General features: G+C 38.5%; 3 protein-coding genes and 2 non-coding genes across 8 annotated transcripts; all 5 read right to left on the bottom strand.

Moving 5' to 3' along the window:
- Positions 1-2914: 2914 nt before the first annotated feature.
- On the bottom strand, positions 2915-7097 carry stmn1a (stathmin 1a). 2 transcript variants are annotated; one of them, XM_058046982.2, is made up of 5 exons: positions 6980-7097; positions 5653-5694; positions 5397-5569; positions 3667-3858; positions 2915-3589 (listed from the first exon to the last, which is right to left on the bottom strand). In XM_058046982.2, exons 2-5 carry the CDS (start codon positions 5666-5668, stop codon positions 3512-3514), a joined length of 459 nt encoding a protein of 152 aa, XP_057902965.1. In that variant the 5' UTR covers positions 5669-5694; positions 6980-7097; the 3' UTR covers positions 2915-3511. The 2 variants fall into 2 exon arrangements, with proteins under 2 accessions (XP_057902965.1, XP_057902964.1); XM_058046981.2 differs by having other exon boundaries at positions 6928-7053.
- Positions 7098-9049: 1952 nt separating this feature from the next.
- tmem97 (transmembrane protein 97) lies at positions 9050-11553 on the bottom strand. The gene is made up of 3 exons (XM_058046784.2): positions 11358-11553; positions 11141-11285; positions 9050-9489 (listed from the first exon to the last, which is right to left on the bottom strand). Exons 1-3 carry the CDS (start codon positions 11472-11474, stop codon positions 9212-9214), a joined length of 540 nt encoding a protein of 179 aa, XP_057902767.2. The 5' UTR covers positions 11475-11553; the 3' UTR covers positions 9050-9211.
- A 2404-nt stretch (positions 11554-13957) lies between these two features.
- gmeb1 (glucocorticoid modulatory element binding protein 1) lies at positions 13958-21790 on the bottom strand. Of its 3 annotated transcripts, XM_058046771.2 has the most exons (11): positions 21658-21680; positions 21414-21510; positions 19681-19859; positions 19493-19545; positions 19305-19420; positions 18415-18518; positions 17022-17167; positions 16663-16785; positions 15467-15604; positions 15238-15360; positions 13959-15114 (listed from the first exon to the last, which is right to left on the bottom strand). In XM_058046771.2, the coding sequence occupies exons 3-11, from the start codon at positions 19806-19808 to the stop codon at positions 14339-14341; spliced, it is 1707 nt and encodes a 568-aa protein (XP_057902754.2). In that variant the 5' UTR covers positions 19809-19859; positions 21414-21510; positions 21658-21680; the 3' UTR covers positions 13959-14338. The 3 variants fall into 3 exon arrangements, with proteins under 3 accessions (XP_057902757.2, XP_057902754.2, XP_057902755.2); XM_058046774.2 differs by lacking the exon at positions 21658-21680 and having other exon boundaries at positions 13958-15114; positions 19305-19417; positions 21414-21538; XM_058046772.2 differs by lacking the exon at positions 21414-21510 and having other exon boundaries at positions 21658-21790.
- A 1085-nt stretch (positions 21791-22875) lies between these two features.
- LOC131102458 (U11 spliceosomal RNA) lies at positions 22876-23010 on the bottom strand. The gene has a single exon (XR_009119452.2). It is a non-coding gene; the product is annotated as a U11 spliceosomal RNA (small nuclear RNA).
- Positions 23011-23817: 807 nt separating this feature from the next.
- LOC131102459 (U11 spliceosomal RNA) lies at positions 23818-23952 on the bottom strand. The gene has a single exon (XR_009119453.2). It is a non-coding gene; the product is annotated as a U11 spliceosomal RNA (small nuclear RNA).
- Between the last annotated feature and the right edge of the window lie 337 nt (positions 23953-24289).

Consider the following 24289-nt stretch of genomic DNA (forward strand, 5'->3'; position numbering starts at 1 on the left):
ATTTAGGTAATTGGTTCAAGAACTATGATAAGTTCATTTCAGCAAAGTAGAAATAGAATATTGGTTAGCCCACAGGCCTCACAGCTAGGAGACCCGAGTTCAATTCCACCCTCGGCTATCTCTGTGTGGAGTTTGCATGTTCTCCCGTTGCATGCGTGGGTTTTCTCATCTGGTTACTCCGGTTTCCTCCCACATTCCAAAAACATGTCTATTATAGAAAACAACATGTCTATGTCTATTAGTTTATTTAGCCATGTTTATGCTTGCAAAAAAACACTAAACTCATCACACAGTAACTTAACACTCCAAAGATGTACCTAAAAATATACAATGAAGTACCAATATGAGTTTCCCATTCTGCATTGTGTCTGAGCAAAGCAGTTCACTGGAGGACATGCGGCATAGAAAGTGGTTAGTGCGCAAGTTCAATTCCACCCTCGGCCATCTCTGTGTGGAGTTTGCATGTTCTCCCCGTGCATGCGTGGGTTTTCTCCGAGGACTCCGGTTTCCTCCCACATTCCAAAAACATTCTAGGTTAATTAGCCACTCCAAATTGTCCCTAAGTATGAATGTGAGTGTGAATGGTTGTTTGTCGATATGTGCCATGTGATTGGCTGGCCACCAGTCCAGGGGTGTCCACACCTGGGAGGCTGAATAGACTAAATTAACATAGCAAAGCAGAGACCCTAACAAGAACGTTATAGGTAAGAAAGTTCACCAAGCTCCCACTCTCATTCCACATCACTGAATCTGTTAAATCCATAATCCATAATAATCCATAACCGACTGGTTTTTCACTCATACTGGAGTGAATGTTAATGGATGCATCATTCCCAAAGATTGACCCTCAATTGAAGCCATGGGTGTTAGCCAACTATATGACTTTACTTATACGTGTATACAAGTAATATACAGTACAATACTAAAGCTAATGCTAATATAATATACAAGTTTTATTTCATTGTGATTCTCTTTTGATCAAAAGGAATTTCTAAAATGTAAATATAAATCTATATATTAAATTTATTTTATTGTTTACCAATTATTCTGTGAATTATACAGGTTTTAATGTCATTATTGACAACATAGCTACGTCACTTCCTTCACTCGCGGTATTTACTACGTCACGTGCCGTGATACAGAAATGTAAATGACGGTAAACAACAGCAGCTTAAACTGTTTTCCACAGAATAATACATACATACATATACACAAATATATTCAGTGGAAAAATACAATAAAAATGCTTATTTCATTGTTAACTGTTAAAGTTAATGCCATGATCCGGTTTGGACTAGAAGCCGGAAGATTTTTTTTTTTTGGAAGCCGGAAGACACAACTCCATGCAGCACGTGAGGGCTTGGCACATCCAATATGGCAGCCACGTCGACGTATGATTCAACTAGCAATGCGGCGCGAACAACAAAAGGGAAAAAGAGACTCCTTCCCTCACTCGGTAATTTTGAAAAGCCATAAAGACAGAGTTTGTCGCCCTCTGGTGTACCGGAGAAAACCAGCTTACCGTGACGCAATGGAGCTTCATTCTTATGTAATGAAAACGCGCCACCGAGTGGCGACAAGGTGTTATTTTCATGGATAAAAATAGCTACTCCTTTGGGACCAAAATGGCTGCAATTGTGTCATGACGACATATGTTTATGTGTATGAATGCTACCTTGTGTGCTACTAAAGCTCAAGTGACATGTGGTGAGGCGCTGATTTATTATTTTCATCTTAAATTCTTGTGCTGTGATTATTGTAATGCAATGTATGTATATGTACTATATATGTATATATGTCATGTATAATTGTAATGCTAAATGTAGCGTATTAGCATTTTTTAAATTCATATCAAATTGCAGATATTAACATGGTGTGACTTAATAACATCGTATAACTTAACTATAACTTCCTTGACACTTTTTTGACACTTAGGTGCTAACTGTTAGCATATTAGCTATTTTACTCATGTCAAATTGCACATATTGGATCATGTCAGAACGCTGGGCACTTTTGAGTACTTATTGTCATGTGCTAACAAGCTAACTCTAACATATTAGCATATTAGCATTGTAACTATTTTATTCATATTCAGTCAAACTGCTGATATTAACATGGTATGATATAACTCCCTGTATAACTCCCTGGGTACTTTTGAGTGCTTACTGTCATCTTGCTAGGTGCTAGCATACTAACATTAGCATATTAGCATTGTAGCTATTTTATTCATGTAAAATTGCTGATATTAACATGGCAGCATGTACGAACACCGTATAACTGCCTGGGTATTTTTGAGTGCTTACTGTCATCTTGCTAAGTGCTAACATGCTAACTGTAGCATATTAGCATTGTGGCTATTTTATTCATGTCAAATTGCTGATATCAACATGGCAGCATTGTATAACTGCCTGGGCACTTTTGAGTGCTTACTGTCACCTTGCTAGCATGCTAACTGTCGCATAGTAGCATTGTAGCTATTTTATTCATGTCATTTATGTCAAATTGCTAATATTAACATGGCAGCATATACAAACACTGTATAACTCCCTGGGCACTTTTGAGTGCTCACTGTCATCTTGCTAAGTGCTAGCATACTAACATTAGCATATTAGCATTGTAGCTATTTTATCCATGTCAAATTGCCGATATTAACATGGCATGATGTAAGAACACTGTATAACTGCCTGGGCACTTTAAGTCCTCAGTGTCATCTCGCTAAGTGCTAACATGCTAAAGGTCAGAATGTTAGCATTTTAACCTTTTTGCTCGTGCACAACATTATTTTCACTACCTCCGTCGCGTGAAGTCATATCGTCACACAACTGCCTTAGAAATTTCCGCTGCTTGGTGTTAGCATGCTAATTGTTAGCAACAGACAGTTAAGCCATTTGAAAGAATAACATTGTGAGGAAAATAAGTGCAAATAGTTTATTTCAAACGTTGAAACTGTGCTGTTAACAGAGAGAGATTACATACGGCAGGTTAACATTGACTTAACACTTGGTGTGATCTAAAGTACGAGGAAAAAATGGTGCCTTCACGTCGTTTGAGTACAGCTAATGAACTGATGCAGATGCCGGGGTGTATGTATTGCTCTTGTTTTTTTTTTTTTTCACAAGTCATTCCTAAGACAAAGCCATACATGCTTGACATGTAAAGAAGGTTTTTTATCAGCAGAATCAGGACTCAAAACGGAGCACTTTTTTTTTTTTAGAACAACCAGGAATAATCAAAGTTAAAGCCATAAGAATCAGGACCCATTTGTGCTTGAAGGAAAATAACGGGTTAGGATACCGGAACGTGGGAATTTATACAAAAGTTCCGACTAATCGGTTACTAAAGGTGTTCTGGAGGGTGGTGGTTCGCCACATGGAATCAGCACATCAAGCTTAAGAATATAAAAAAAATAATAATCACAAAACTGACGTTTTCCTACTTCAAGTGGAGGGTGCACACAAATATATCGGTTTACCAAAAACAAATCCAGATAAGAAAGGTTCCTGTTTGCGGTTCAGTCTTCTGAAGCATCTTCATCCATGTTGGTTGGATTGGTTTCCTTATTTTTCCGCACCTCTTCCAATTTTTTGTCCTGGCAAGAGGAGAATAAAATGAATCCTAAAATACTGAAGCTTGGAAAATATAAAAAAAACAAAGAATAAAATTTACTTTTTCTTTGAATTTTTCATTCATTGCCGCCATGATGGCCGTGCGGTTGCCTTTGTTGGCCTCCATCTTTTGTTGGAGTTTCTCCTCAGCCATCTTGCTGAAGTTGTTGTTCTCTTCCATGGCTTTCTGGAGAACTTCCTTTTCATGCTCACGTTTCTCAGCCAGATGCTTCAGGACTTCTGCTTCATGGTTCTGGAAGAAAACAAGAGAAGCTTTCTTGAGCAGCCATTTTGTCCATATTATACCTTGCGTACTTTTTTATATTAGGGCTGGGCAAACTAACTCGTCATTGTAGTTGTTATTATATGTTAGGACCCGTCTGGAATGGTTTGAATCATCACTTAAACATTGTACATTCATGTCAGTGGGAATTTATGGGCCATAAAATGAAAACGACTGACATTTTTATAAATGTAAAAACCGGATGGCCTGAATGGGCTAAAGACTTTGCTAGACGTTGCAATGGTTTGAATCAGTTGTGATATGCAAAACTTACTCAAAAATTGTCCACTTGTGTGGGGGAATTTATGGGCCAGAAAATTTGAAATTTAAAATTTAAAATAAAATTGTAATGTGTAGAACAGATTGCCCGAATGAGCTCAACATTTTGACATTGGAATGGTTTGAATTGGTTGAGAAACACAGAATTTAAAAACTGCTCACTCATGTGAGTGGGGATTTATGGGCCAGAAAACGTGAAATTCTGGGGGGAAAAAAAATTCTGAATTTTTGTAATTAGGAAAACAGATTGCCTGAATGAGCTCAACATTGTGACCTTTATGGGCATTTTGACATTTATGGGCCAGAAAATGTGAAATTCTGCCAGAAAATGTACATTTTCGTAACATGGAGAACAGATTGAATAGGCTCAACATTGGAATGCACTAGAATGGTTTGAATTGGTTGACAAATGCGCAACTTAGTAATTGTGCACTCACATGAGTGGGAATTTATGGGCCAGAAAACATGAAATTCTGGGGAAAAAAATGCAATTTTTGGAATGTGGAAAACAGATTGTCTGAACGAGCTCAATTATTTGACAATGGAATGGTTTGAATTGATTGAGAAACGTGGAACTTAAAAATTGTCCACTCATTTGACTGGGAATTTATGGGCCAGAAAATGTGAAATTCTGCCAGAAAACGTGTAACATGGAGAACAGATTGCTTGAATAAGCTCAACATTGGAATGCACTGGAATGGTTTGAATCGGTTGAGAAATGCGCAACTTAGAAATTGTGCACTCAGGTGAGTGGGAATTTATGGGCTAGAAAATGTGAAATTCTGTAAAAAAAAAAAAAAAGATTTTTTTAAATATAGAAAACATTGCCTGAATGAGCTCAACATTTTGACAATGAAATGGTTTGAATTGGTTGAGAAACGTGGAACTTAAAAATTGTCCACTCATTTGAGTGGGAATTTATGGGCCAGAAAATGTGAAATTCTGGGGGGAAAAAGTCTATTTTTGTAACGTGGAAAACAGATTGTCTGATTGAGCTAAAGCTTTTGATATTGGAATGTTTAGAAGCGGTTGAGATGCCATAAGACTTCTTCCGATCAAATGGAATTTGTATTTAGAAAATATGGAATTTTGAGGAAGTGTTCGAGAGACCGAAGGAGCGGAATGTTTCCATGTTGATGCAGTATAGTATTTAAAAAAAAAAAAAAACGTGATGTTCAAGTACATGTTCAAGGCATCTAGCTTCTATGGAAAATATTTCTCTGAGATACCTTGCGTCTTTCCTCAGCGGCGTCCAGCTTCCTCTGAATCTCCTCCAGGGAGACGTCCTTCTTCTTGGGAGGGGCCAAGGGGAAGTCTCCCTTAGCGTCTGGGGCCGGAGCACCGAGGAGGACCTCGAACGCCTGACCGGAAGCTCGCTTGTCCAGCTCTTTGACCTGAATATCTACAAAAGGTAAAAATATCACAAATAAGCAAATACTCCCAAGTCAATATGAAGTAGAAATATCAAACATGTGACATATTCACCTTCAGGGGCTGCCATCTTGAAAACGGTGCAGGTGGGTTTGCCTTCAAATGTACAAACACGTTTGGATTCATTCATTTGAAAATAAATTGGACTGGAAAATAATAGCTCAGTGGCGACACCTCATGGCCTGGTAGAGAACTACAACCAACCACGCCCATCAATACATGACAACTCTGATCATTAAGATTAAGCGATACTGGGCATTTAGTTACCGATTCGAGAAAACACCCGACAAAGATTTTAAACCAAACCAAAAAAAAATGTTTTTCTGTTTAAATAAACAACACTATAACAATAATACACATTCACAATGTCAACAACATATTCATATTTATCAAAAAAAAATAGCACTCTCAACACGACAGAATCGATCCAATATTGTCTCAACCGTGGTATCGCCAGTCGTCTAAATTCGGATCGATCCGCCCCAGCCCTACTTTGTCATCAACCATCCACGTCGGGTGTCATTATTTGCGTAAATATGCAAACATTGACGCAAAAAAATGCCTTCTTATTGTGTGTTTGTTGTGCTGAAATTGAAACGATGCTTGTTTAACGGTAAAATACACACATGCATAGCGTTTTATTGAATAAAAACCGGAATCTATTACGCATTATCATATAATAATCATATTTAGAATAGGTATGTTAGCTAATATTGAGTGTAATATTACGAGCAGACACCTTGCAAAGCGGTTGACGCCCACTGTTGTTGTGTCCCGACGTTTACATTAGCATCAATAAGAAAGTAATCTTTTTTTAATAATTTTTTAGAGGAAATTAAGAGATATATTTCATCTTTTGTTACTCCGACTATGAAGCCAGGCTGTCAAAAGGCAAACAAAAGACGCCTTTGACGGCGGTGTGGGAAAACAAAGACACACACTGACATCGCCTCCGAACAATAACAACATACTCGCTCGTTCTCGGGGGCGAACATGTGATAAAAACGTAAAAACGATAAATAACACCTATTGTTTTCAAGCGAACCGGACTGTCTTCGTGTGAACCACTAACAGCGATATTCTGTGTAAAGTGCATATTAATTTCCCAGTGCCGTTGAACGCATCTTTTTTTTCATGTCTCGAGCAGGCGAATATGGCAACGTTTTGTAATAAAGCATCCATTTAGCATCGTTTATCACTCATTTCATCAATTTAGCGACACGCATCTCTCTTACTTACACACACACACACAAATATCAATATGAAACATAATATTCTATACATAATATGAATTCAAACGCAACAAAATCAAAAAATAACAATACTTACAAATAACAAATATGTCCGACACGCTGACAAATATGCTTTCAATCACACCCACCTTGCACAGTGTGCAGACTGGACGCTTATTTCGCACAAATTGCGCCAGTCTAGCAGCGCACACTTAAATATGTCACGGGGGATGCCGTCATAGCTTTTGTAGCCGCCCGCCATTGGTTGTTCGAATCCATTGTGTGTACATGACAATTCTACTTATTATTTATGGGCGTGTTTTTTTTTTCTTTTTTACACCAGGAAGGCTTAAGGAAAGAAATACACAATTCCCTGATTACAACCCTGGTAGGAATTACATTGTGGAGTGTGTAGTAGTGGGTACATACTATAATACATGCAGTATATTATGTAGTATTGATGATATGAATACATTAACACATTATTAACACAGCTTTTCAATGTCAATATTTATACTATTATTCATTCATTTTCTACCGTTTATTCTCACGAGGGTCGCAGTGGGTGCTGGAGCCTATCCCAGCTGTCTTTGGGTGAGAAATGGTGGCCAGCCAATCACAGGGCACATATAGACAAACAACCATTCACACTCACATTCATACCTATGGACAATTTGGAGTGGCTAATTAACCTAGCATGTTTTTTGGAATGTGGGAGGAAACCGGAGTACCCGGAGAAAACCCACGCATGCACGGGGAGAACATGCAAACTGAGGGTGGAATTGAACTCGGGTCTCCTAGCTGTGTGGCCTGCGCACTAACCACTTTCTATGCCGCATGTCCTCTAATGAACTGCTTTTCTCAGACACAATGCAGAATGGGAAACTTCAACACTCATATTGGTACTTCTTTGTATATTTTTTAGGTACACCTTTGGAGTGTTAAGTTACTGTGTGATGAGTTTAGTGTTTTACTAAATAAACTAATAGACATAGACATGTTTTTGGAATGTGGGAGGAAACCGGAGTACCCAAAGAAAACCCACGCATGCACGGGGAGAACATGCAAACTGAGGGTGGAATTGAACTCGGGTCTCCTAGCTGTGTGGCCTGCGCGCCAACCACTTTCTATGCCGCATGTCCTCCAATGAACTGCTTTGCTCAGACACAATGCAGAATGGGAAACTTCAAAACTCATATTGGTACTTCTTTGTATATTTTTTAGGTACACCTTTGGAGTGTTAAGTTACTGTGTGATGAGTTTAGTGTTTTACTAAATAAACTAATAGACATAGACATGTTTTTGGAATATGGGAGGAAACCGGAGTACCCGGAGAAAACCCACGCATGCACGGGGAGAACATGCAAACTGAGGGTGGAATTGAACTCGGGTCTCCTAGCTGTGAGGCCTGCGCACTAACCACTTTCTATGCCGCATGTCCTCTAATGAACTGCTTTTCTCAGACACAATGCAGAATGGGAAACTTCAAAACTCATATTGGTACTTCATTGTATATTTTTTAGGTACACCTTTGGAGTGTTAAGTTACTGTGTGATGAGTTTAGTGTTTTACTAAATAAACTAATAGACATAGACATGTTTTTGGAATATGGGAGGAAACCGGAGTACCCGAAGAAAACCCACGCATGCACGGGGAGAACATGCAAACTGAGGGTGGAATTGAACTCGGGTCTCCTAGCTGTGTGGCCTGCGCACTAACCACTTTCTATGCCGCATGTCCTCCAATGAACTGCTTTGCTCAGACACAATGCAGAATGGGAAACTTCAAAACTCATATTGGTACTTCATTGTATATTTTTTAGGTACACCTTTGGAGTGTTAAGTTACTGTGTGATGAGTTTAGTGTTTTACTAAATATTTTTGGAATATGGGAGGAAACCGGAGTACCCGGAAAAGAAAACCCACGCATGCACGGGGAGAACATGCAAACGCCACACAGAAATGGCCGAGGGTGGAATTGAACCCTGGCTGTGCCGCCCCCTTGCGAAATTAGTGTTTTAGTATTAGTATTTTAGTGTCAGTATAAATTAGTATTAGTATTGTTTATACACCTTTTGAGTGTTAAGTAGCAGTGTGATGAATCGAGTGCTGTTAGCATGACCTCATAAACGGTGGCTCCAAAGGATCCAGAGGTCAAGCTACCCCTGGGAACTGATACCGAGAGAAACCAGTTGGATAAAACGAAACACTCAAATTCAATAGCGGGATGTCAGTATTTTATTACCCACAATTCAATAACAGCTTGGTTGATCTGACAGGCGGCACAGAAGTGGTTTTGTTCCATGCCCAAGGTACCTTCACTGACCTCAGGAATAAAGATGTACATTACAGAAGGCTTGAAATGGACAAAAAAAACAAACATCAGTTTTTCTTCTTGCCTTTGGCCGAGTGCATGTTCCTAGACCTGGTTTTGGGATTGTACGTGGACGACATCAGCATAGTGCAGAGTAGCAGGACCGGGATGAACAAGTACGGAGCGTATATGGAGGCCAGCATCCAGCGCTCTTGCGGCGTCTGTGGGCCCCGGGGGCCGTCTTCGGGGAACTGATGGAATAAGATGTGGGACAGAATCGGGATCAGCGTGGTGGCCACATGCGTGGAATAAACAATGGCCGGAGTCCGGATCCAATGGCGGCCTCCTGGAAGACAGGAAACAGGGTTCGGACAGACGGACAGACAGGGTTCGGCCGAGCCAGTTGAGTGGAAAGCCGGGCTAACGTGGGCTATAAGCTAGAATTATGACTCATATTTTCACTTTATTCTCACAATATTATAACTTTTCCTGCAAAATTATTGCAGGTCACTGCAACTACAAGAACCGGCCACTAGATGGCAGTGTAGGACGACCTCAATCTCAGTAGTTTCAATGCCGCCTTGCAATCTGATTTGTGTTTGTTTTGTTTTAGTCTTAAACCGGCCAATATAAATCAAACATCAAAAATTGAAATATCAGCACAATTAAGTCAAAATATTAGGAGAAAAAAATTTAATCGAATGTGAAAAAGTTGTGATTTTATTAGAATAATATAATGAGGGAAAATAGCATCATTTCAGCGGCATACGGTTGAAATATTGACGATATAAACAACAATTTACACCTAAAAAACTATTTTAAAAATTGTACATGTTAAATCAAAATATGATGAAAGTCATATACAAGTCAACAGCAATAATAGGGAGGAAATAGCATTTTTTTTTTATTTTATAAGAATAATATTATGAGGGAAAATAGCATCATTTCAACAGCATACAGTTGAAATATTGAAGATATCAACAACAATTTACACTTAAAAAAAACAATAAAAAATTGTACGTCAAATATGATGAAAGTCATATAAAAGTCAACAACAATAATAGGGAAAAATAGCATTTTTTGATTTTATGAGAATAATATTATGAGAAAAAATAGCATAATTTCAGCGGCATACAGTTGAAATATTGAAGATATAAACAACAATTTACACTTAAAAAAACTATAAAAAATTGTACATCAATTATGATGAAAGTCATATAAAAGTCAACAACAATAATAGGGAAAAATTTGCATTTTTTTATTTTATGAGAATATTAATATTATGAGAGAAAGTAGCATAATTTCAGCGGCATACAGTTGAAATATTGAAGATATAAACAACAATTTACACCTAAAAAACTATTTTAAAAATGTTTACATGTTAAGTAAAAATATGATGAAACTCATATGCAAGTTAAGAGCAATAATAGGGAAGAAATAGCATTTTTTGATTTTATGAGAATATTATGAGGGAAAATAGCATCATTTCAGCGGCATACAGTTGAAATATTGAAGATATAAACAACAATTTACACATAAAAAACTATTTTAAAAAATGGTATGTCAAATATATGTCAAATGTATGTCAAAAAATAATATATATATATATATATATTCATTATTCATTATATACGTATATACATTCATTATTTATTGCACGTCATTGTTACGCCAGGTGAGGTCGCTGTTCTTTCCCCAACAGTGTTTATTTAAAAAGGTAACGCTGCCGTGTAAAATAAAGTTTTTTGGTGACGTTTTAAGTAGAATAATCTAAGTTATGTTAACTCGATTATGTGGGACAATTTTCCTCAAAATAGTAAATTTTAAGCCTCTTTTAGAACTATGCGTATTTTCCCATCTGGCAACCTTGCCCCCCCCCATGCTGCACTTTGGACGCCCCGAGTATTACGTCACGGCTCAAAAGTTGCTTCGAAAACGTGGCAGTTTTGAGTCATTAGCTTAGCTAAACAGATTTAAAAAATGTTTCCTTTACTTACCTTTAAAGAAAGCGTAGGCTGCAACGGGAAAGAATGGAGTTTGGAGCAAAGCCTCACAGAAAACGAAAGTCTTAAACCACTCGGGAGGATCCAACACCATTGCATCGTTAAACTTCTCAGCGTAGCCACTGACGACGTCTTTCAGCTACAAGGCATATTAAAACAAACTTTTAACTTCACCGGAGCATAAAAAGTAAACATTAATGATCTTACTTACAGTTTGGGAATATAGATATCCGGGTAGAACAAGTTGCAAGTCGATTAACAATGTGATAGGAATGTGAGATACAAAATACAAGAAAAATAATATCTCTAATAAACGAATAGCCGCCATTTTATATTGTAGTTTAAGGCGAACCGCCGGTTAGCGATGTGGTTTGTATCCAAAAGTGGTTCAGCAATACACGTTGGGGCGGGCAGGTCGATCCAAATATCGATAATGCCGATACAAAAGTAATATCACATTGCATCGATCCAAGTGTTGTGAATAAATATTTTCCTATCTTTTTTGTTAATTTACGTCCGTTTATTTGTTGTTCTATTGTATATAATTTTTGTATATAATTCCTTGGACACGGTTGGCTTTTTCAGGATTTGAATTAGAGCCAAAATTAGCATTATCGACCATATGGATTAGTTTTTAACGAGGACTCATCAGCGGAAGTGACGTAATATTGTAGTTCCACGATAGTTGGCCTTCTCAGTGGTGCGTCATCATAAGCGTAGTCGGTCTTCGTTCATTTCCGCTTTTTGTTCCCAGCCAATGACGGAAGTATTGTGATCAATGAAACGAAGAAGAAGAAGATGAAGGCGTATGATTGGCTGGTTGTGTGAGGCGCCAAAATAAACAGGAAGTTAAGCTTGCCTACTCTCGCTGTTAATAGTACACGTACTACAGTATACTTCATTTTTCCACTTTCCCCAAAACAAGGACAGGTATGTGTTGTAAAACGTTTGTAAATAATACAAGTGCCAATTCAAGGTGTAGCCTCACACAAAATATCTTTATATAATAGCTGCTTTGTTTGTCCGGATGCTCATTTGAATTAATGACACGTCATTAACCATTAACATTGCAGTTGCACTATGAGTAAGTATGTTCTCTTTGATGACCACCCATATAATAGTCACTTTTATTACAAATGTTGACACGAAATCCAAGAACATCAACGCCAGGCTAGCAGGACTGTTTTGATGTAGTAATGTAATAATAAAACACTGCTTCAGTTGACTTTATACACACTGCTCTCTTTACTTTGGGAAAAATGAAACACAGCAAAAACCAAGGAAGCACGCAACAACTTCATCATACTGTGTTGCCTGTAATGGGGATGTTCAACTAAAAAGCGATAATAAACTCAGAAAGCTAATAATAATTTTCAGTGCGTGTTACAAATGGGGGAAAGTTTAAGAAACAATAAGTGGGTGCACTTTAATAATGGATGTGAGGAACGTGGAGATGCCATTTTCCTATGAAGACGTAGAAATGTGCATACTTTAGAAGTACAGGGATGCCAAAAAGTACGTATCTACTAGATTCGATTCAGTCATTTATTGACTTTAGGCTAGTAAATGTCCTAATGTTCATGATGACGCGTTTACAAAAAGAATTTTTCAGCCTCTGAAAACCTGGGCTTGTGAGGCTTGCTCGGATATATCAAATAAATCAAAATGGCGTGGATGAAGGTATGAAAGTAAAGACTTGGATGGTTACTGTAGATATGAACATGAACATAGTTTTACTACGGGATAAGAGCAAACAAAGCTGCTTGGTTAGTGAGCTTTTATGCTAGTGCAGGGGTGTCCAAACGGTTGACTTTATTATTATGAAGTTCATGATTATGAAGTTCCAAAAAATGACAACTTAATTTTTTTTTCACATTACATTTTTAAAAATGTCTTTTTGCTTTAGTATTTCAACTGTAAATTTTCCTCCTAATATTACAAGTTTATTCTTATTTTTTCTCATAAATGATTTTTCTCTTATAATATTTTGACCTCATTCTCATAAAATTACAGCTAGTTATGTTGTTCATTCATTCATTTTCAACTGCTTATCCTCACAAGGGTAGCGGTTTGCTGGAGCCTATCCCAGCTGTCTTCCGGCGAGAGGCGGGGTACACCCTGTAGGCCAGCCAATCAGAGGGCACATATAGACAAACAACCATTCACACTCACATTCATACCTATGGACAATTTGGAATTAGCCAATTAACCTAGCATGTTTTTGGAATGTGGGAGGAAACCGGAGTACCCGGAAAAGAAAACCCACGCATGCACAGGGAGAACATGCAAACTCCAACCCCCAGAGATGGCCCACGGTGGAATCGAACTTGGGGTCTACTAGCTGTGAGGCCGGCGTGCTAACCACTCGGTTGCTGTGCAGCTAGTTCTGTTGTTGTTTTCATTTTTCCAACTGTTTCAATCTTCATAATTATGACTTTATTTTTCGCCACCTAATTTCCCCCAAATTACATTTTCTTTCTCATATTACTTTAATATTTAATCACAAAAATTACATTATAGTCTTCATAATATTAAAATATTTTTTCTCTTTAGATTACAACTTTATTCTAGTCAATGTACTGCAGTTTTTGCCCTTTTTGCTGTTTTTTTATATTACAATGTGGGGCTGCACGGCGGGCGAGTGGTTAACGCGCAGACCCGGGTTCAATTCCACCCTCGGGCATCTCTGTGTGGAGTTTGCATGTTCTCCCCGTGCATACGTGGGTTTTCTCCGGTTTCCTCCCACATTCCAAAAACATGCTAGGTTAATTAGCCACTCCAAATTGTCCATAGGTATGAATGTGAGTGTGAATGGTTGTTTGTCTATATGTGTCATGTGATTGGCTGGCTGGCCCCTCCCACCGCGACCCTTGTGAGGATAAGCGTTAGACAATGAATGAATGAATGAATATTACAATGTGAACAAAAATGGTTGTGAGTTAAAAATGGCACTCAAGCCACACTTTGGACACCCCTGCTGTAGCTTGTGATTCTTCTGTATTGATGCAAGCGTTGTGTAGCAGTTACTGGGCAACATACACTGCCCCCCCCCCTATTAAAAGGTCCAACTGATTTGATGCAAACTAGTAGAAGTGTATCAACTTTGCAAATAAATAGAATGACCAATGAGGGTCGAGGAAGTTCTTGACACGTTTCTCCCGTCCATACCTACGCCGAATGCATAGACGTGTCTTATTTGCCCTGAGCATTCTCCCCAACCACCACAATCTGCACTCCCGGTCCTCGAGTATCCAACTCCAACCCCTGGACCCCTCGTGCCTGCGCTACTTGCAGTTGAGGCCGTGTCCCCTCCGCTTCTCCAATCGTGACCTCCATCGTCCTACTGCCAATGAAGCCGGACTCCACTCCCCCGGACTCCTCAGTCAAGTGTAGCTCCATGACTCCTATGTCTTCTTCTACTGGAGGTGGGTTGATCTCTATAACCGTGTGCTCCTGGCCGGCGTCCACCTCCCCCTGCACCAACATGGCGCCGTCCATAGGTAGCACCTCGCCACCCACAGTCTGTTGGCTGAGGTGTACCAGCTCCACAGGGCTCACCATTGTACCTAAGTGGGCGTGGTCCTGCACCGGGCTGGCGTCCACCAGCGTGATGCTGTCGGCTTTTCCGTCCCCGGTCACCATGTAGCGCGTGAAGAGCTGTGACCCGGCGGGGAGCAGAGTGACCGTGTTGGACGGCTGAGCCAGGGACGTGATGGGCAGGTCGGCAACGGTGAACGGCTGACCCAGCGACGATAACGAGATCGGGGACAGGATGGTGAACTGCGGCGGCGTCGCCACGGTCTGATTGTTGCAGGTGGAGGTCAGGAGGGTGGCGGCGGGGGTCACGGGCCTCTGTAAACGGGGACGCTTTGTTTGACGCTTTGTGGCCGTGACTGTTTTGGCAGGCTTGGATAGAAGAGCTTGGACCTGTTGCTGCTTCCGCTGTTCCGACAACTGCAAGTCCAAGTCTGCACCGAACCAACACAAAAACACCTTGAAGTCATACCTGGAGTCCATTAACTAAAGGAGGTATGTCATTTTTTAAATAATATTCTGTATGAATAATTTGATTAAATGTGTGTATCACTCACTGCTGAGGATGCTGAGAATTTGCTCCTGGTTGGAATCGGTCTGTTGCCTCCTCTTCTCCAGCATCTTCTTCACCGTGTCCAGGAGCCCAAACACCTGACCAAGATTACTGAGCACAGCGATGTCTGCCAGGGAGGAGGTGAGATCTTATTTCTCATCCATGTTACCCTTTTGTTGGTACTTCTAGCGCTCAGTTTAAAAACAAAACAAAAAACCCAAACATCCACGTACCTGTGTCCTGTAACACAGCCGACTCCTTTAGCAACGGCATTCCGTTTAACAGATCCAGAAGCTCGCTGCTGATTTTGGACACCACTTCTCCAAGCAAACCCACATCGGCAATCCCGATCCAGAAATTGAGCGTATCCTCTGGGGAACACCACAAGAGTTAGACTAAGTTGTCTTGGGTACGACTCAGTACCGAGGAAGGATGCTCCATATTGGATGACAGAAAGTAACCAACAACAACAATAAAAGTAAAATCTAAGCAGTAAAAAGTCATCATTTTAAGAGAATAACGTTGTTATGTTAGGAGGAAAAATAGCCTAAAAAGTCATTTTTAGTAGCATTGAGTTGAAATAGTACAAGAACCAAGATGTGATTTTTGTGAGTATTGTGAAAATTATGAGAAACAAACAAAAAATGTGGTAGCAAAAAAATATTATGTTATTACAATTATGGAGAAAAAGTTAAATTTAGGAGAAGAAAGGTAAAATTGTAAAAAAATGTTGCAATAATAAAGTAAAACTATAGTGGTTCTAATATTGCTCCCTCACTATATTACTGTTAACAATTCATAAATGATCACTGTTTTGTGGTTAACTACAGCCTATAATTCAGTGTGGAAGTGGTACATTTTTGCCTGCTTATTTTTGTCCATCAGTTCCCTACCCATTTTTACGTTTAGGATAAATAAATTGGAAGCTAACTCGTCAGCTCGGAATGCAGAGTTGCTATGTTTAAAGCGCCGTCTGTCTCTTGTGTCACTTAAAACACAAGCGGTGCGCAATATGATGTAAACACAGCTAGCGGTACTGTCGGAGTGTATGTCTATGTATGGCAGAAGCGTGTCAGATTGTCATGAATAAAATACAAGTACAAGCGTGACTATAGGGGTGTTATTTCATGTTTGAAAGGCTCTAATGTAAAACAAACATTTTTTTAGAAGGTCATTAACAGGTTTTCTATGCTCTAACTTTGCTTTGTTTTTTCTTGAAATATATACAACTTCTTAGCATATTTACTTTACAAAATATCACAGCAGCCCCTGCTGGAAAGATTTTGGACACGCTTATACTACGCTTGTACTATATACATATATATTTTTTCCATCCTCACTGTATATACTGTAATACAAATACCGTAGTTACTGAAATGTGAGGTCCCCCTCGTGTTATGTATTTTGAAATACTGTCGTGCTTGGGTACCTGGGAGTTCATGTGAGTCCTTGTTTCCAGATTCCAGCGAACTCGAGACCCAGTCCACCTTGTTGCCTGGCTTCTCCGTGGAATGGTCACCTCCGGTCCGGGCATCCTCCAAGGACTCCTGAGCTGCAACGGTTAGGCAAGACAACATTTCATACCTTCACTGAAACAAGTTCAAACACCCAGTATAGTGTTTGTTGCCCAGGCGTGTCCGATCACATGACTTATAAAAAGCACGTCTACACTCAGTTTCAGATTGGGTAGGATAGGTTTTGCATGGGGAGACTGGATTTAGAAGTGAAAACAACATGAAAACCAGAATACATTACATGACATTACATAAGACATCATACAGGACTTACCCTGAGATGATATGGTTGTGAGTCCACTGCCGTCAGGTGGGAACCGCGTGTTGTTGATTAGGAGGTCAAACTTGGTGCTGCGACAAGTGTTTGTACACAACGTACTGTGTTGATAGAAGTCAAGCTGGCCTGAATCCATGATTTTCCTGGAGGGAGTGGACACAACTATTATTGGTGAAAAACATATTAGCCTTTATTAGCATCTAAGAAGTAAACAACGAATAGCCACCTTGGATTCAGATGGGGTCAATGATCATCATTCCATCTGAATGAGATGCTAACCAAGGTCAATGGAGTCAATGATCATCATTCCATCTGAATGGGATGCTAACCAAGGTCAATTGGGTCAATGATCATTGTTCCATCTGAATGGGATGCTAACCAAGGTGATCACCCAAACGACTCTCACTGGGCGGGTAAAGGCCCCCCTCCATCGTATCCTAACAACCGTCAACTATCCCTGTCTGGACCTGCCATTGGATCTTGCACCAGGCTCAGACTAGAGCTGTCCTATCTAGTCCGACTGGGGTGTGTCTCTCTTCTAGTCTTTGAACATTACCTAAACTAGAGCTGTCCTATCTAGTCCAACTAGTGTGTGTCCCACCTAGTCTTTGAACTAGACGAGAGCTGTCCTATCTAGTCTGACTGGGGTATGTCCCACCTAGTCTTTAAACATGAACTAGACCAGAGCTGTCCTATCTAGTCTGACTGGTGTGTGCCCCACCTAGTGTTTGAACATGAAATAGACCAGAGCTGTCCTATCTAGTCCGACTGGGGTATGTCCCACCTAGTCTTTAAACATGAACTAGACCAGAGCTGTCCTATCTAGTCTGACTGGTGTGTGCCCCACCTAGTGTTTGAACATGAAATAGACCAGAGCTGTCCTATCTAGTCTGACTGGTGGGTGTCCCACTTAGTCTTTAAACATGAACTAGACTTGCGCTGTCCTATCTAGTCCAACTGGGGTGTGTCTCTCTTCTAGTCTTTGAACATGAACTAAACTAGAGCTGTCCTATCTAGTCTGACTGGTGGGTGTCCCACTTAGTCTTTAAACATGAACTAGACTAGCGCTGTCCTATCTAGTCCAACTAGTGTGTGCCCCACCTAGTCTTTGAATATGAACTAGACCAGAGCTGTCCTATCTAGTCTGACTGATGTGTGTCCCACCTAGTCTTTAAACATGAACTAGACTAGCGCTGTCCTATCGAGTCCGACTGGTGTGTCTTTCTTCTTGTCTTTGAACATGAACTAAACTAGGCTGTCCTATCTAGTCTGAATGGTGTGTGTGTCCCACCTAGTCTTTGAGCATGAACTACACTTTATAGACCCGAACACTTGACCGCAAAGATTTGTATTTATAGGTCGAGGCTAATATAGGTAATGGCTAGCTCACCTTAACATGACTCCACCCATCCGAATAGCTCGTTTCCAGTCTTTCAGTGTGGCCTTTCCGGAAATATGTACAAACTGCTTTGGACTGATCAGCTGGTCTTCATACTGAGGATGGGAGTATTGGGAAGGTTAGGTAGCCATGATTAGTTTGCTTCATGTCAGAGGATAAACAACAGACTACTTATATATATGGATAGAGAGGTTCATGATGATTTTGCTTTCCTACAACAATGGATTTGAAATATGACAATAATAGAATAAACCTGGGCGAAAATCCAGGGAGTGTATGAAATCTGATCTCCATCATGACATAATCCCTTCAAAACGTCTTGATTTGCCTTTTGCAATAGCTTGAAGATATAGATAACATGGCCGCGCTTGAAACGTGCATTGTGCACACTGATTTCAGCAGCGCTGCCAAGCTGACGAACGAGTGATGGCATTTTGTCTCTCTTCTCCAGGCACAGAAGATGGAGTCGGCAGCGGATGCGACTGGAGGGATCCAGCAGAGGTAGGCAAACCTGCTTTTCTTTCAGGTTTTCAGCTAATAATATGAGAAGAAAAACAAAAAACGTGGAAGTAGCCACAGCCGCGGGAGAATATCCGCTAAAGGAAATATACTTCTAATAGCGTAGACAGCAGCAGTGTTCGATATCTCGCTGAAAATTATGAAAATTATAAGTATGACAAGTGGATCAGACATAACAACGGGCCCACACGGTTTGAAAACCACTAAGTTATAGCATTGTACTGCCAAAAATGAAACCAATACGGGTTATTTTTGTTGTTATCATGATATCTGTCAAAACAAAGGTACCTTTATTTGTACCAGAAGTTAAAATTACTGAAGAATGATCTAATCATAACTACTTAGCAAAATTATAAACTAACCTTTACACATTTCACGTTGATTCCTGGGCATACAAATTTCTTCACAAGCAACATGGCTTTACTGTCTCCGCATGTTATCGGACAGCCAAGTTCCACATCTCCTTCGTCGGTCTCTTCTACCAGAATGAAAAACACACGTGAAACATGAACACGGTGATGGTGACCATTTGGTAAAGCGACTCTCTCACCGGCTTGTTCTTGATCCGCCATGACAGATGCATCTGTTTCAACAGGCTGGTCTCTGGAACGTTTGTAATATTTAATTTAAAATGGTGTCTAATCAGTGCCAGATTAGTCTAGTACTAGTACTAGACTACCACTAGTATTAGTACTATTAGTCCCAGGTAAAAGCGCTGTGACTCTTAGGGTAACTTACCCAGCAGTAATGGACTGCAGCTGGAGAATGACTTGGGTTTTATTCAGATCGTCGGCGTCGCTTCCATCCTCCGTCTTCACCATCATCACCTGCCCCGTGGACACGCTCACATCCTCAGTGGTTGCCATCCCACTGTTGTACTGCTACGGGCATTCATATACTATAAGCCTTTCATTGTCCTACAAAAAAAAAAAATATTCAAAACATAAACAATTCATCTTGCAAACATTCTATTGCTGATGTAAATAGAAACATTTGTTTTGCGGCCATCATATGGAACACTGACATGTTTAATCATTGTAATGAGGTGTTTGGTTGAAATGTAAAGGTTTACCTTGATAGAGTAAACCTTTAATAGCTGAAGGCAGGGGTGTCCAAAATGCAGCGCAGGGGCCATTTGCGGCCCACAACTGTTTTTCTATTGGCCCACATCACATTGAAAAAATATAATTTAACAAACAGAAAAAAAAAACCTAAAAAGTCAACACATTAACAGAAAATATAATAATTTTCTGAGAATGACATTGAGAATAATATTGTGAGGAAAAATAATGTGGTTTTAGTAGCATGAAGCAGAAATACATTTTTTAAATACTATGAGAAACTACTAAATTATGAGTTGTCATTTTTTGTAAAATTTGGTTGCAGAAAAAAAATGCTAATGTTACGAGAATAAAGTCAAAATATTACGGGTATAAAGTCATCATTACAAGAAAAAAAGTTTGAATTTTTTGATCATTTGCTTGCAGAAAAAAAATGCTAATGTTACAAGAATAAAGTCAAAATTTTATGGGTATAAAATCATCATTACAAGAAAAAAGTTTGAATTTTCGGATCATTTGGTTACAGAAAATAAATGTTAATGTTACGAGAATAAAGTCAAAATATTATGGGTATAAAGTCATCATTACAAGAAAAAAAGTTGAAATTTTTTGATAATTTGGTTGTAGAAAAAATGCTAATGTTACGAGTATAAAGTCAAAATATTATGGGTGTAAAATCATCATTACAAGAAAAAAAGATGTAATTTTTGGAAAATAAAAAAAAGACAACAGATGGAGAAATGGAAAAAGAGCTGTAATTTTACGAGAATATAAAAATATTAAAATAATAAAGTAATATTCCAATGAGAACAAAAGCTGCAATTGGCTCATTTTCATAGCATAGAGTTGAATTCAGCAATATTGACAAATTTGATTGAGGAAAAAAAGTTATAATGTTATGGGAATAAAATCAAAATATTGCAAAAAGAAGATTTACAAAAATAGTTAAGAAGAAAGTTGATATATTTGGAAAAAAAATGCAAAAATTGCAGAAAAATGAGCACAGTTGATAGTGATTATGGACTTTTCCATCTATATCACAAAACTGCAGTTTATTTCTTGAAACTTCTTAAAATATCAAAGTGACCCTTCTGTCCTTTCATTTTTTCACCATGTGGCCCTTGAAAAAGTTTGGACACCCCTGCTTTTCGTGTATTATATTTTGTCGACGTCACGTCACGTTTGGTGACACGGAAAAACTATTTCCATCCACTTGATTACAACCGACAAAGTCGTGGATGCCAAAATGAGACACTGTAGTCACCGGGAGTGTTTAAATCCGGAAGCCATTACGACAAACACAATGACTCCGTGGTATTTGTTGAACCCGGGCCACCCGAGACGACCGAATCCTTCCTAAAGCGTCCGTTACCGCGTGACCGTTACGTGCTACTTATCCATGATACGTACGTCCTTCCGTAACGCCGCATTTTAACGCTCCGCTCCCCCCTGAAGTGACGTCTCCCCGTGCGGCGCCACGCACGGCGGACAAGCAGGCGACGCAGTCCTCCATTTTGTAAAAAAAAAAAAAAAAACCCACTCACACTCACAACTCGTGATTCACACACTTTAAACGTGCTGTTCGCGTCGTAAAAACGCGTTAGTAACTTACAACCACATATCTATTTTTTATATTTAAGAGCTCTTTCCTTACCGAATGAGTACAATTGCATCCCAAGGTCCTAAAGATGGTGCGCATGCGCTGTCCACGAAAGTAGGAATACTTCCGGTATAAACAGACCTACTTGTCACGCACACAGAAACTTTCAAGTCCACCACCGTAAATGACTGGAGGGGAAATACGTATATGTTAGGTTTATAGAGTTTATTTTCATTTTATTATTGTGTTGGTGGTATTTTTACATTGATGATATTCTTATAATTATATATAGTTGTTTTATTTACAAACTGCGGTACTAGTTCTTGAACTACTACTATATTGTTGGATTTATATATTGTTATACGCTTCACAAATACATTATTTTTTTGATTGCCAACCATCCTGTTTTTTTATTTTTATTTTTTGCAATTAAAGTAGAAAATGGAGATCAACCGATGAATGATAATGATAATGATCAATAGAGTTTGAGTCACGGTCTAGTCCAGGGGTGAGTATAATTTAAAGTATATGAAGTATAATTTAACAAGAACCCCCCAAAACAACACAGCAAAATGGAAAATATACGGTTATTTTACAAGAATAAAGAAAATTTGACATCTAATGAAAATTAAAAACACGTAATTTTAGTATGAAAAGTTGAATTAGTAAAGAAAGACATTTTTTGTGTAAAAATATTGTGAAATATATAAATAAAGTGTAAAAATATTGTGAAAAACAAACAACCCAATGACTAAAGTTGTAATTTTTGGGGAAATGTCCCAAAAATAAAGTCAAAATATTAGGTAAATAAAGTCATAATGATGAGAAAGCATAGAAAATGGATGCATGGATATTAGGAGAAAAAAGTCACATTGTAACGAGAGAGAAAAATCAAAATTTTATAAGAATAAACTTGTAATTTTATTAGCATATGGTTGAAATGTTAAATGAAAAATATACATTGTAATACAGGCCTGATCAAAATCATAAGACCAATTGAAAAATTACTAAAATATACATTTTGCACATTTGGACCTTAATGCGGTTCTTTATGGTCATGAAAAATAACCAGGTTTTTAAAAATCTTTTTTAAAAAAAAATAAAATTTACATCAACATGTAGGTCATATTTCTGCAGTATAATGGATTTTTACCTATTTATGTATAAGCATATATAGTCAATATCTTCACTATTGTGCATTCACTTTGAACAGCTCGCTTTTGTGAACGAAGACAAACGAATTGAGGTTGTGATTGCTTTTAACAATTCAAGTGGGACGCCATAATTTAAGATTAATAGCTATCCCTAGAGCAAAAATTATGCTTCCGAAATCTCTTGATTTAGATTCCGCGAACGACAGCCAATGCTGGCTGCATCCAAATCACTTTCGTAATTGAAGCCCTTTTGTCGGATCGTTGGAACTGCTTGAGTCATGTCCAACGGTACAACGTTTCTCTATCACGGTGCCATGATTTTATTTCTGTATCGTTAATTCATTTTAATTATTATTTTTTGGTAATGTATCAATTTAAGATTTAGGCCCTTTATATCTAATTTAGATGTGTGATCATGTGTTTTTTTGTAAGAATTTGTTCCATGTTGAGCATGTAAAAATGCCATATATAAATAACCAAAATTTTGGATTATATTTCTATATCGTTAATTCATTTTAATTATTATTTTTTTGTAATATATCAATTTAAGATTTAGGCCCTTTATATCTAATTTAGATGTGTCATCATGTGTTTTTTGTAGCAATCTGTTCCATGTTGAGCATATAAAAATGCCATATATAAATAACCAAAATTTTGGATTATATTTCTATATCGTTAATTCATTTTAATTTTTATTTTTTGTTAATATATCAATTTAAGATTTAGGCCCTTTATGTCTAATTTAGATGTGTCATCATGTGTTTTTTGTAGCAATCTGTTCCATGTTGAGCATATAAAAATGCCATTTGTATATATATACACACATATATATATACACACAAAATTTTGGATTGTATTTCTGTATCGTTAACTCATTTTGATTATTATTTTTTGGTATTATTATATCAATTTAAGCAACATTAAATAAGTTTAACCCTCTGGGAACAGAAAGAACCGGATCTTTTAGGAGAGTTCACGAACGAATCGGCTCTATTGAACAGCTCGCTTTCGTGAACGAAGAGAAACGAATTGAGGTTGTAATTGCTTTTGACAATTCAAGTGGGACGCCATAACTTAAGATTAATAGCGATCCCTAGAACAAAAATTATGCTTCCGAAATCTCTTGATTTAGATTCCGCGAACGACAGCCAATGCTGGCTGCATCCGAATCACTTTCGTAATTGAAGCCCTTTTGTCGGATCGTTGGAACTGCTTGAGTCATGTCCAATAGTACAACGTTTCTCTATCACGGTGCCATGATCCTACATGCTCGAATACGCTTTACTACACACTATATACAGCTTAATATACACACAGAGTGTTTACATATAGTCCGTACTAGTGACGGCATTGCCAATAATATGACCAGTTCACTGAGACGGTTGACGCAAAGCATGATGGGTAAAGGTCTGTAGTTTCACTTTCATTTTTGTGACATTCGTATAGACATCGGTATGCATATTAGCATGTCAATGGCCATCACTTTATAATTAACAGAATGCATGCATTTTTACCATTGATACCACAACGGG

Source organism: Doryrhamphus excisus, linkage group LG7, assembly GCF_037039965.1.
Source record: "Doryrhamphus excisus strain RoL-2023G ecotype Guam linkage group LG7, RoL_Dexc_Guam_v1.1, whole genome shotgun sequence".
In the NCBI taxonomy this organism is placed as follows: Eukaryota; Metazoa; Chordata; class Actinopteri; order Syngnathiformes; family Syngnathidae; genus Doryrhamphus; species Doryrhamphus excisus.

Coding starts and splice junctions, on each gene's coding strand:
- stmn1a (XM_058046982.2), bottom strand. Junction 3,859..5,396: donor CCGCTGAGGAAAGACGCAAG/GTATCTCAGAGA, acceptor GTTTTCTTCCAG/AACCATGAAGCAGAAGTCCT. Junction 3,590..3,666: donor ATGAAAAATTCAAAGAAAAA/GTAAATTTTATT, acceptor TCCTCTTGCCAG/GACAAAAAATTGGAAGAGGT.
- tmem97 (XM_058046784.2), bottom strand. CDS start 11,474: ATGGCGGCTATTCGTTTATTAGAGATATTATTTTTCTTGTATTTTGTA. Junction 11,286..11,357: donor GATATCTATATTCCCAAACT/GTAAGTAAGATC, acceptor TATGCCTTGTAG/CTGAAAGACGTCGTCAGTGG. Junction 9,490..11,140: donor AGCCTACGCTTTCTTTAAAG/GTAAGTAAAGGA, acceptor CCTGTCTTCCAG/GAGGCCGCCATTGGATCCGG.
- gmeb1 (XM_058046772.2), bottom strand. CDS start 19,808: ATGGCAACCACTGAGGATGTGAGCGTGTCCACGGGGCAGGTGATGATG. Junction 19,421..19,492: donor GGCGGATCAAGAACAAGCCG/GTGAGAGAGTCG, acceptor TCATTCTGGTAG/AAGAGACCGACGAAGGAGAT. Junction 18,519..19,304: donor TCAACGTGAAATGTGTAAAG/GTTAGTTTATAA, acceptor TCCCATCCTCAG/TATGAAGACCAGCTGATCAG.